General features: G+C 40.2%; 3 protein-coding genes across 5 annotated transcripts in view; 1 reads left to right on the top strand and 2 right to left on the bottom strand.

The window, feature by feature from the left end:
- Positions 1-1118: 1118 nt before the first annotated feature.
- On the bottom strand, positions 1119-2855 carry LOC112149347 (multiple epidermal growth factor-like domains protein 6). Its single transcript, XM_036214961.1, has 3 exons — positions 2275-2855; positions 1651-1812; positions 1119-1313 (listed from the first exon to the last, which is right to left on the bottom strand). Exons 1-3 carry the CDS (start codon positions 2506-2508, stop codon positions 1119-1121), a joined length of 591 nt encoding a protein of 196 aa, XP_036070854.1. The 5' UTR covers positions 2509-2855.
- Positions 2856-4720: 1865 nt separating this feature from the next.
- Positions 4721-6587, top strand: zgc:162608 (uncharacterized protein LOC100037332 homolog). 2 transcript variants are annotated; one of them, XM_024276442.2, is made up of 4 exons: positions 4721-4781; positions 4913-4971; positions 5055-5148; positions 5229-6587. In XM_024276442.2, the coding sequence occupies exons 2-4, from the start codon at positions 4923-4925 to the stop codon at positions 6073-6075; spliced, it is 990 nt and encodes a 329-aa protein (XP_024132210.1). In that variant the 5' UTR covers positions 4721-4781; positions 4913-4922; the 3' UTR covers positions 6076-6587. The 2 variants fall into 2 exon arrangements, with proteins under 2 accessions (XP_024132210.1, XP_036070936.1); XM_036215043.1 differs by lacking the exon at positions 4721-4781 and having other exon boundaries at positions 4788-4971.
- LOC112149003 (zona pellucida-like domain-containing protein 1) overlaps positions 6581-10785 on the bottom strand; it is a 4585-nt gene continuing 380 nt past the window's right edge. Inside the window, exons 2-11 of one of the 2 annotated variants that reach the window (XM_024276441.2) lie at positions 10525-10650; positions 10179-10405; positions 9880-10070; positions 9707-9779; positions 9521-9618; positions 9323-9406; positions 9062-9233; positions 7105-7204; positions 6987-7010; positions 6581-6893 (exon numbers count right to left, since the gene is read on the bottom strand). In XM_024276441.2, coding sequence (XP_024132209.1) covers positions 6760-6893; positions 6987-7010; positions 7105-7204; positions 9062-9233; positions 9323-9406; positions 9521-9618; positions 9707-9779; positions 9880-10070; positions 10179-10405; positions 10525-10618 — 1197 coding nt within the window. In that variant the 5' untranslated portion in view covers positions 10619-10650 and the 3' untranslated portion in view covers positions 6581-6759. Of the gene's footprint in view, positions 6894-6986; positions 7011-7104; positions 7205-9061; positions 9234-9322; positions 9407-9520; positions 9619-9706; positions 9780-9879; positions 10071-10178; positions 10406-10524; positions 10652-10785 lie in introns of those variants that run through there. The other variant, XM_036215042.1, reaches the window with a different exon arrangement.

Below are 10785 nucleotides of genomic sequence, written 5' to 3'. Positions count from 1 at the left end.
CTTTGTTATGGGAGAATTTAACAACCGACAATTAGTAAATTGTTGTTTTTACTGCAAATTATTGGGGGGGACACAGATCGTGGCAGGCTGGATCAGCAGTCTTTCAGAATCTGTGCCCCCTCAAATAATAAACTCCCAAAAGCCCCAGAATAAAATATATCGTAAACATGCATCATCTAGTCAGGCTTAATATGAGTGTTATGAAACAAATCAACAATGCCAGAAGTCGCGTCATGACAGGGGAAACAAATTCTGGCAGGGAAAACATTTCTTGGCACAACACAGGCAATGTCAACTGTTCAAATTGCAGCTTAAAGATAAGCCTAAACTACACTAGGACAAACATAGGAACAACGTAGATCAAACTTGAAGACTTGGAAAGTCCAGAATGTATAACTATTTTAGCTAATTTGAACTGATCCAAATGGAAAAGTGAAAGCAGAGTAAAAGTCATACACTGCACTTTCTGCAACAGAGTTGGGGAAATAACACTATATTGTCCTAAGATTTTAGACCTTTTAAAAAAACGTCTACTATTTTTTTTATGTTTTAAAGTACTTTTAACCTACAAATAATTGAATTCATTTAACTTATTGTTCTGTGGTTTATATTCAAAGGCATTCAACCTAACAATCCACAATAACAGTAATAAATTCAACATTTCAAAAGGTGGTGGACAAAGTGAAGTTGTTGGATATGAATCAGCTTTAGGAAATATTCAGAAGGTTGAAGTGTAGTGGGTTTTCAGGGTAAGATTGTGTTCATCCTGTTGAGGGTCAGCAGGTTCTGTTGGATCCCATCCCAGATGATAAGAGGCGAGGTTCACCTCGGACAGGTCGTCAGTCCATAACATGGTCACAAACAGAAAAACAACCTTTCCTCATCACCCACAATCAGGAATTGGAGGTGAACTTAACATTTTTTTAAGGATAAAGCTGAAATCATACAGAAATCCTATAAACAAAACCTCTGCTCTTGATTTCAACAAGTAATTTCTATCATTTCCCCTGAATGTTTTCATATACAGAACATAAAACTAATAATTATGGTGTCTGTGGCATTGCAAACAATAGAAAAGACGCTTGAGGTCTTTATATGCTGTAAACGTATGGGCTACTTCATTCACTGTTCACCTGATTCTCAGAGCTCCACACCAGTTCTAGTCTTCCACTGGAAAGACTCTTTAGCTTCAGATCAGCAGCTGGTTTTCTCTTGCACAGGCCTCCACATGCAGCTCTGCTTGGAAGCTCTTTACAAATGCACAAGCCCAACTCTCCATCATAACCAGAGTAGTCCCCTGCACTTTGGCACACCTGTGAGAGAGCAAGTGATCTCAGCTGAAGTTTTATGAGATGACTCTTAAACAATTAAAACTATGACATACTTGTCAAGCAAAAGTCACAGGAAGCTGTTTACGGTTAAATATTCAACAGATGATTAAGCCCATGTTAGTCGAGTTCATAGAGTAAAGGGCAAAGACATCTAGGTTGTACTCATTACCCTTGATGATTGTAGATTGTGTTTAGTCAGTACGTTCTGTAAACAGTCCACCGTTGTCACACATAGCTTTGGGATGAGTTACCTTTGTGGCATCAAAAATCCCATTTGCCCCATTTCTAGTGAGTGTCTCTCAGGATGAGAAGGTCTAACCTCATGGCTGCAGTGAAGTGACCACTGAGATCTGCCAAAACAGTCTCCATGTTGTGTACGAGATGTTCCGTCCCTGCAGACATCGTACAGCTGCTGCGAACACAAGTCTCCTTTGCTAGTGGGTTGATACCCAATAGAGCAGAGGCATCTTCCATCACTGGGCTGCAAAAACAATGACAGGTTGCATTTCTTTTTCAATTAATTATAATGAGTTTTATCACTTTTTTGCATATCTTCTTAATTGTCGTAGAAGAAAATAGCTTTCCCATAAAAAACTTTTCCTTTAGCCAGAAAGAAAATCTTGTTTTCTTCTTCCTGAGATGATAAGAGGATACTTCAACACTTGTGGAACTGCAGTAGCCTGAAAAACTAGCCGCTGCCGTGAGGTAACTTGATCCACAGCTCTGTCAGTTACAAGCAACAGATTGTTGAGTCTATAGTTTCTGTGAGGAGCCCAACTCTGAGCTCTGCTTGTTAGCATACCAAGACTAAGTACAAATAAATCATGGGCTGAGATGATAAACTTCTCTGTCAAACATCAGTTACCTTGTAATCACTGCTGCAAAAATGGAAGGAAAGATGGTTCTGTGACAAATTCTGTATCTCCAAAGAAGTGATAATCACCTGAAAAATCTGTCCCTCTGCTGGGCAGATGCATGTGTCTTGGCCAGACAGCGGCTGCTGAGCAACCGGCTCACAGGACAGGAAGGCTGATAACCCGGGTCGAGGGCAGTAGTGGTGAGGAGGACACTTTAAGCAGCTTTCCATGGATTCAGCTCCAACCGTTGGTCCGTATGTTCCTCTAGGACAGGGGACTGGGCTGAAGCTTCCCGGTGGACAGTAGAAACCTAGAGGCATGCAAACTTCTTGAAGTGTTCTGCTTTCTGTTTTGCTGCTGTCATGTTGCCACGAATAACACAAACCTGGACGTGCTAAGACCTACCTGGCTGGCAGGGCGGCCTGTCCTTTGTCATGTTAATTGGTTTCATTCCCAAGTTTAGCTTCAACAACACTATCAGCCAGAACACAAACACTTGCATTTTTGGTTATTTTAAAAGAACATGAGCTTTAAAGCTGGTTGAATTTCAAAATTCCTTTACATATAGTCAGTTGGAGGTTGCAAGAAAAGTCAAAAAATTTCCATGTCCTTTGATCAAACTGTCCATCCTGTCTGGATGCATGATCCAGACTAGCTGCTAAGCAAAGCTTCCCGGCTTGTGTCAGCACGGTCAGTCTGATTAACTTTAAATGGGTTGCTGATTAATTGATGAGACCAGTAAGGTTAGATGAGAATGAAAGTGAAGGGACTACTGGAAGGCGGCAGGGGCGCACAAAAAGAGGTTTCTCTGCTCTGGGTGATCATCTTACACCATTTGTTTTTCTCAGTCCTACCGTGATACTGATTAATGATTTGGCTTTCACTCGACATCAGCAGCTCTTTGCTTTAAGGACCCCAGGCAGCACAACAAGCAGAAGTACCGTATTTTTCGGACTATAAGTCGCACCGGAGTATAAGTCGCAGGGGCCAAAAACATTAACTCAGGGATTTCCCAACCTCGGGGTCTTGGAAAGGTTGTGGATGACATTTAATCAGGACTCTCTCTTACATAAGTTTGCAGTTTCTGAATGTCAATATGTTCCTGCAAGTATCTGAAGAAGGATTGTTATCGTAACAAAAATGGTTAAAAACTCCTACTTTTAGTTTTAACAATTGTTTTTTCCTGTGCGTTTTGATGCGTTAGCTTAAAATAACTTGGAGTTAATTGTAAATTTAAAGCTCAAATTTCACTAAATCTGTGTACAAACCAATACCCTGACATGCATTTCCTGCCTTTATCTTTATGCAAAGTCAATTAGCTTTTGGTTGATGGAGCCTCTACTGACCCCTCTGTGTGTTTGCCGTCTCCACTCTCATCCTGTCACCTTTGCTCCACTTTAAAATGACATAGAAAGCCCAGACTTATTGATATGCTGTTTAATGAACTGGCCACACAACGCTTATGTAATGATTAACATGATGTCATCCTTTTCATTCAACTTTAAATTCTACAGCACATTGAAAAGGTGCTCACGTTAGCACAAACCGTGCTCCTAACAACTTGTGAGTTCAAAAAGGCGTCATCGGCGCTGTTTTCATGTTCAATAGTCAAGGTCTTACTTCACTGTTATTGTAGTGAAATAAATGCAGGACTTTGGACCTGCAGAATAACCTACATAGACCATTTCACCACGGTAGCCATGGCCTTTGGCCTGCAATGACGAACTTATCTAACTCAATAGTGTTCACCTTTCACCCACAAGACTTGGGTCAAGACCTTCTCAAGTTTTTTTAGCCATTATAATGAGCAGAAAGAGAAAATGAGTCAAACTGTTGGATTTATATTTTCTGAACTCACATGAAACGGACGTCATCGCTTGGTTTGTTCAAGGCAGTGTTTGGAGTAGTCAGCGACATTTACTGGAACACTTTGCCGGATCAAAAACTCATGTGCAAATATTTTATTGACAGTTGTACAAAACAAGCCATTGAACTGCAAGAGAGCCTTTGCGCAACTCCAGAAATATGATCAGGAACTTACTTAACCCGTTCAGAAAAATTGCAGCACAAAAAAAGCAGGTAAAGTAAATATCGATGCGTTTGTAGTTTCTTGGAAAAAAATTACCTAGAAATACTGCCAACTCCCCCATATTTGACACTTAACATTCAAAGGTAAATTTCCCTAATCATCTGGACATACTTCACTCAATTTCCACTTCAATTTAACCTTTCACTTTTTTATCTTTTCAAAAAAACAGTTTATCTCGGTTCAATTTTCTTTTGACATATGACTGAAAATTTTCTCTACTGTACTCTATAAACGACAAATCTTTATTGTGGTGAGATAATGCCTTCAAAGCAATGCAGCAACAGTTCTGTGAAGTTCTACAGCGTGGATGCTTTTGACAAGAGCTCATTGAGTGTGCCCAGCCTTGTGTGTGTGTGTATGTGTCTGTTGTGTTACGTCTATCAGTGTGACCCTCCACGTGTTGAGTGTTGACACAAGCAGGCCTTGGGGGCGGGTCGTGCGATAAGGAGGGCCTTCATAAGTCACATGAAATGAGCCGCAACTCTGTAGACCCCTGAACTCCAGGTAAAGGCCTGCCGCTCTCATATTCTGATCTTCCTCTTGAGGGAAGACTGTGAAAAAGTGCTTATATTATGAGTCTGTTTTTCTGCCTTAGGTGAAACCCTTAGTAATCTGTCTCATTTTTCCTTTCGCAGAGAGAAAAACATGAATTTCAAAGTTGTGATCTTCGCCCTATTGCTCTCAACAACTTTAGGTATCCATTCATTCTGAGTTTTTATTTTTATCTTTCGCAGAGAGTTACTGTTTTTTTCTAATGTATGTTTTCCTTTTTTGCAGCATACCCTTTACAAAATGGGTTCAGAGGAGCAGCTTGGGCTGACACAAAGACCAACCAGGCTCATGACAAGGCCGACTTGACTAAAGACATGGAGTAAGTTGGCTAAAAGATCAAATTAGAAGTTAAAGTTGGCTACTGAATATGTTTTAAGTGGAATGTTTCTGTTTTTTTAGCAAGATCTACAAGAGCATCATTGACAGCAGTGCTCTTTACAACCATGAAGGCGATGATGCCAAAAATCCTGTGGCAGAGGAAATGCAGCAGAAACTGACCATGGAGTCCGAGCGCCTCCGAGTTCGTCTCCGCCAAGAGCTGGCTGAGCTGCGGGAAAGATTGTCCCCATCTCCAGCTCATCTCAGCGCCACGTTGGCCAGCATAAGGGAGCGCTTGACTCCTCTGACTCAACAGCTGCAAAGCTCTCTCAGCAGCAACGCTCAAGATCTGTGCAGCCAGCTCAGTTCGTATCTGCAGGGTCTGGAGATGACAGAGACTGCAGCAGAATCCAGCCCAGCTCTGCATCAGGAAGCCTTCCAGTGGCTCAGCCAAACCTTGAAGCAAAACACCATCCAATTGGCCAACATGATAAGTGAATTTCGTGCGTCTGCCAGTGCCATGATGGAGGATTTGAAACAAGGAGGTGGTTCTGAGGAAGACGCAGAGAATTCAAAGATGTGGCAAGACGTGACCTCTCGTTTAGAACAGGAAGTGAGTTCCCTGAAGGAGGCGGCACAGAAAAGAGTGGAGATTCTAAACGCACAGCTTGCGGCGCTGCAGGAATCTGTTCAGCCCCATACAGCTGAAGTGAAAGGTACTGTGGAGCGATTCTGTGAGAACACAGCCCAGCAGAGTCAAGAGCTTCAGGCCTGGATGGAGAAACTCTTTAAAGCATTGGAGGAGGAACTCCATGCCACCTCAAGCGTGTCTTTTTCGTTGCCTGTGCAACACGACAGCTCTTTGCAGGAGGACTTTACCGTGAAGCTGTCTGCTCTGATCCAGGATATTCTGCACTCTGTGCAGTGACAAAAACACACATTGAAGAAATGAAGTTTCAACTCCCGTCAAATCACTTCATTGACTCACCTAACCTGAATTCTTGAATTCTGCTTTTTTATATATATATAACTTTACCATCGGAACAAGCTGAGTGTAAATATTTATAAGATATTTGTGAATGTCTTTTTTTCAGTCTGCATGTGAATGATTGAGGATTTGTGTCTGTTTCAATGTTAAAACGGTGCTACCTTCTAAAGGCTTGTTTAGTGATAAAGCCACATAAAAGTTATTTTTCATCAATTTACCTTCAAGAATATATTTTGTATGAGCAAGACAACAATGCAACTCTGAAAGAATAGTTTGTATTCATCTTTATTATAGACAGACACCAAATGTTTATGTTAGCTCAGAATTTCTTTCAGCGAAATCTGAATATCTGTGAATATTATTGTAAATAAGCAGTATAACAAATATAAGCTTTACCGATGTTACTTGTACTTTTTAAAACAGTGCAAAGAATAAACTATTTTTCAAAACTACGATGCTGTATTTCTTCATAACCCGTAAGTGAATGCTAAATGCAAAAGTGCAGATACACAAAGACACAAAAGATCCTAAAGTGATAGTGTGGTTTTAAATGCCAGTGGTCGTTTCTATTCAGTTAGATTTTTACGTGCTATCAATGTTTCTAAGAGAATATGTCTTTGATCTTTAAATCAAGTAAAATTTCTTGAGAGCAAACCAACCACCAAGAACCAACATGACTGCAGCAGCTGATCCAAACACCACCCCAACCACCAGGCCAGTCGTGTTCGCGTTTTCCTCTTCTGGAGCCACATTGTTAGCTGAGACACACAAAGAGAAAAAAGGATTTTATTCCAAAATGTCCCACCCGTATGTGAATTCAGAATAAATTCACGCAACAAAAGAACACTCACCTAATTGAGCTGGACTGGCCGTTTCTTTGAAAAGAAAAGAAAAATGAGATGAGTGAAATAGTCCTCATAATGTGCAAATATTGTGAAAACTGAGGGACAAAACTTGAGTTTTTCGTACCTTCTTGAGCCGTATACAGAGGTCCAACTGTGACTGTGGCTGAGTCTCTGCTTTCTTCTCCAAAAGGAGACACAGAACGCTTTCTTCTTTTATTACAAGTCTGAAAAAACATCCGTAGTGCAGTTATTGCATCAATGAATTAGTAACATTTTTCAGAAAATTTCAGTAATAACTAATTCAATCATTTTACATGTTCTAACTTTTAGCTCATAAGAAGGTTGCTGTGTTATAGCCTGCTGTCACTTTAGAACAGGGGTGGGAAAACATTTTGACTCTAGGGTCACAAAAGGTTCTAAAAGTTGACAGATGGACATGACCAGGAGCCATTGCATGTTTTGGTAATCTAGCTCATTGGAGAATAAATGACATGGATTCTGGATATAATATTTATATATATTTTAAAACAGAGCATTTTGGAGTTTGTAGTTCAAAACTTTGACTTTTGTTGTCATTATAGTGCCAGTTAGTCCAGTGGGTGGATATCCCTCATGGAAAATGCAAGCTTAGAGAGGTGCTGTATTCGTGGGTGCTGTATTCGTGTGGTGTTTGGAATAATCAGAAAAATGACTGTCTGATTCACAAAACACACATGAACGTCAGAAAAACAACAAATCTTCCAACATCATATGAATGCAGAATCATCTTCTAAACCTAAACCAAGGTCCTTGTATTTGTAGTGTTCAATCTATGGGGAGACGATAGATTTACAGATGAAATTAAACAATAAGAAATAAAACCGGGAGCGATGTTGGATGGCCCGCAGTCTCTACCTGCCCTCGCTGCCCACCTTTGACCCGACCTCACTTGCTGAGCAGCTAGTACACACCCCTAACTACCCAATTTCTCTTTTTGTAAGGCTGGTCTGAGCTGAATCTGACGAATTGATGTAAAAAACACTTTTTTTCATAATGGCGTTTTTTTTCTGTTGGCTTTATTTCCATTATATGTTTTGGTCGCCAAGGGATACCAAACAGACTATCTACATTTCAGAAAAATTGGCAAAAGTACCTTTTGAATTCCCTTGGCGGAGGTTATTTGCTAACCACACCCACATGTTCATATCCTGTTATAATATTTGCTTCAGCTTTAGCCTATGATAAATTTTTACAATTTTACATTGAAAAATGCGTGAATAGCAGGGGAACACCACTTTTGCGAGCTCGCCGTGTGCACATCCTTCAAAATTTACAACTTCTAATAGCTAATTTTTTTCTGCATTTTCTTCCCAGTGACATCCAAGAATTTAGCAAATGATTGAAAAAAAAATCTGGAATGAGTTTACAATTGTAGTGGGTACTAAACGTGTTTTTTCTGAAAATTGAAGATGGCGGGCTCTTCGAAGGTCAAAAGTCAATGAAACTTCTATGGAGGTTGTAGACTTAAGCTGGCGGCATGTTTGTGAAATTTTGGGAAAATCTCACAAGCTAAAATGTTGTTTTCTTATATTGTGGGAAAACGTGTAAATCGTCAAATCTCACACTTTGCCACAAAATGGCCACCAAGTAAGTCGTAGTTCCTGTGGGCATCCCATAATAATTTCAAATCATCCCTTGAATACCCCTGGCATGGGTGTTTTGGTTTCATTTGTGCATTTTGAAATGTTTGTTTTTCGGCCCTTGAGCGATTTATGTCAGTTTGGCGGCCCAGATTAAATAGTTCAACATGTGGCCCTCAGGATGTAGTTTGCCCAACCATGCTCTAGTCTAGAACATCATGGCAGTGAGTAATGCAAGAGGCCTCCAGACATCTGAGAAGTGATTTTTGTTGTTTTAAAGACTTTGACATGTCAAATTAAAAATGTAACTTATTTTATGTAAATTTGCTCTCTATGTTGTTCTTGCAAGATTTAACAGAAACAATGATGTCTTAAACTATATCATTGAAATCTCTGCTCAAACAACATCCGTAAATCTTTTTCTCATGACAAGTTGGGCTCTTTAGACAATTTTTGACTTACGGACAGCAGATCCTTGCATTTGCTTGGCTCACAGAGTCTCAGTATGCAGTGCAGGTAGATGGTGGACTTTGCCAGGTCCCGGTGCTGAACAAAGCGGAAGGCCTCGAAATTGAATCGGCCAGAACTGGAAACGCCATTGGCCGTCACACTCGTCCTTTGTTCCACCTGACAGCTAGTAGCAACCAAGATTGAAGATGCGTTTGAAAAATGTTAAGTGACAAACATTAACTGATTTTTTTTCTCCAATGTTCCCTTTCTCACCCCATGAAAAAGTTGTACTGCTCAGCCTGAGACATGTTGTAAGCACTCGGTGTTGCGAAACAGTGATCCAGAAGCAAGTTGAAACTGAAAAGAGGAGAGTTAAAAAATGTTTTAGCATATTCATGTATTTCCTTTTTCTGTCTTGGTTTTAATGCAACTTGGAAGACATATTGACTGAGCCTTGTAAGGTTTCCTTACTTTCCTGTTAGGTTGACAGCCTTGACCTCCACATAGACTTTTTTTCGCAGCATCAGCCCTGTTGACGGTTGGACTAATGGATAAGTATAATCAGAGTCCTGTGCAATGAATTCAAAAAGAGAGGAAATGGATTAAAGCAGATGTTGTGATATGGATGTAACTGAACTGAATGTCAGCTGTCCTTACATTAAAAACAGCCATTTTAAGGGAGTCAATGAAGGTGCCATTATTCTCACTGGTCGCCACTGAGACCGAAGACCTTAAAAAAGGAAAGTATTTATATGCAAAAGACAAAGAAATTGTTTCATTTTCCCAAAAGATGAACCTCAAAAGAAAAGTAACAACTGTTTTCTACTTACGCAACTATCTCTGTGTTGTTGATCAGATATTCTAGTGGATAGCGACAGGAGAAGTGATAATACAGGTCTGTAGCATAGCTGATAATCCCCTGGGCAGCTCTAGGTGTATCAATATATCCTGTTATGATGACTGATTGGATAGATGAGAAGCTACTGAACGGACCAGAGGAGTCTGGCTTTTCATCCACAATCTAAACAGAATAGAAATGCACACACATAGTAAATAGTTGTCAAGCAAAAGAAGGTTCCACATGCAACATTCTGTGCATGGTATTTATTTCAAATAGATTCCTTCTGACCTGCAGAGACTGTCGACAGGGATTCGTTTGAGTGTCGTTAACAGGAAGCTGGTAACGGACGATAGGAGGGTCCACACTGGTATCAACAGTGCCCATGCATTGTGTGTTGTTGTGGTTTCCATTGAGAGCCAGGTTGGTGTTGTTAAAACCTGCCCACTGAGCTGTGCACAGGTTAATCTCCAGGGTTATGATGCTGGGACCACATTTAACCACCATGTCTGAGTTAGCTGGGAAATAAAAAAAGATGGTTCAGCACGCCAGGTCAGCAGGGTTAAACATTTTACAGAGACAACTAAATTCAACTGGAATTACAACAGTTCTGGTCTTCCAAATTTATAAGACCTACTTGGGTTTCTTTCATAAAGAGCCGAGCAGTTGTAGAGAGACAGAGCGGGCTGCAGCAGTACAGCCAGCAGGAGGACACAAATGGAGATAGCCATGCTGCTCGGATGATGTCGGATCTTGTTGGTTGCTGATGGTAGTAAGATGTAGGGTTTTAGCCAGAATTCCAATTAATGCATATAGTAGCAAAAAAAAGATAACAGTCAAAAAAGTATATATATATATATATATATATATATATATATATATATATATATATATATAT

The sequence above is a fragment of the Oryzias melastigma genome, linkage group LG13 (genome assembly GCF_002922805.2).
Source record: "Oryzias melastigma strain HK-1 linkage group LG13, ASM292280v2, whole genome shotgun sequence".
NCBI lineage: Eukaryota > Metazoa > Chordata > Actinopteri > Beloniformes > Adrianichthyidae > Oryzias > Oryzias melastigma.
Note: the sequence above shows the minus strand (reverse complement) of the source record. Positions and strands in the feature narration are given on the sequence as shown.

Excerpts from the sequence above, each read along its gene's own strand:
- LOC112149347 (XM_036214961.1), bottom strand. The coding sequence starts at position 2,508 with ATGCCTCTAGGTTTCTACTGTCCACCGGGAAGCTTCAGCCCAGTCCCC. Across the intron at positions 1,813-2,274 it reads CAGAGGGACAGATTTTTCAG|CCCAGTGATGGAAGATGCCT; the intron begins GTGATTATCACT and ends TTGTTTTTGCAG. Across the intron at positions 1,314-1,650 it reads CACTTCACTGCAGCCATGAG|GTGTGCCAAAGTGCAGGGGA; the intron begins GTTAGACCTTCT and ends GCTCTCTCACAG.
- zgc:162608 (XM_024276442.2), top strand. The coding sequence starts at position 4,923 with ATGAATTTCAAAGTTGTGATCTTCGCCCTATTGCTCTCAACAACTTTA. Across the intron at positions 4,972-5,054 it reads ATTGCTCTCAACAACTTTAG|CATACCCTTTACAAAATGGG; the intron begins GTATCCATTCAT and ends CCTTTTTTGCAG. Across the intron at positions 5,149-5,228 it reads GACTTGACTAAAGACATGGA|CAAGATCTACAAGAGCATCA; the intron begins GTAAGTTGGCTA and ends CTGTTTTTTTAG.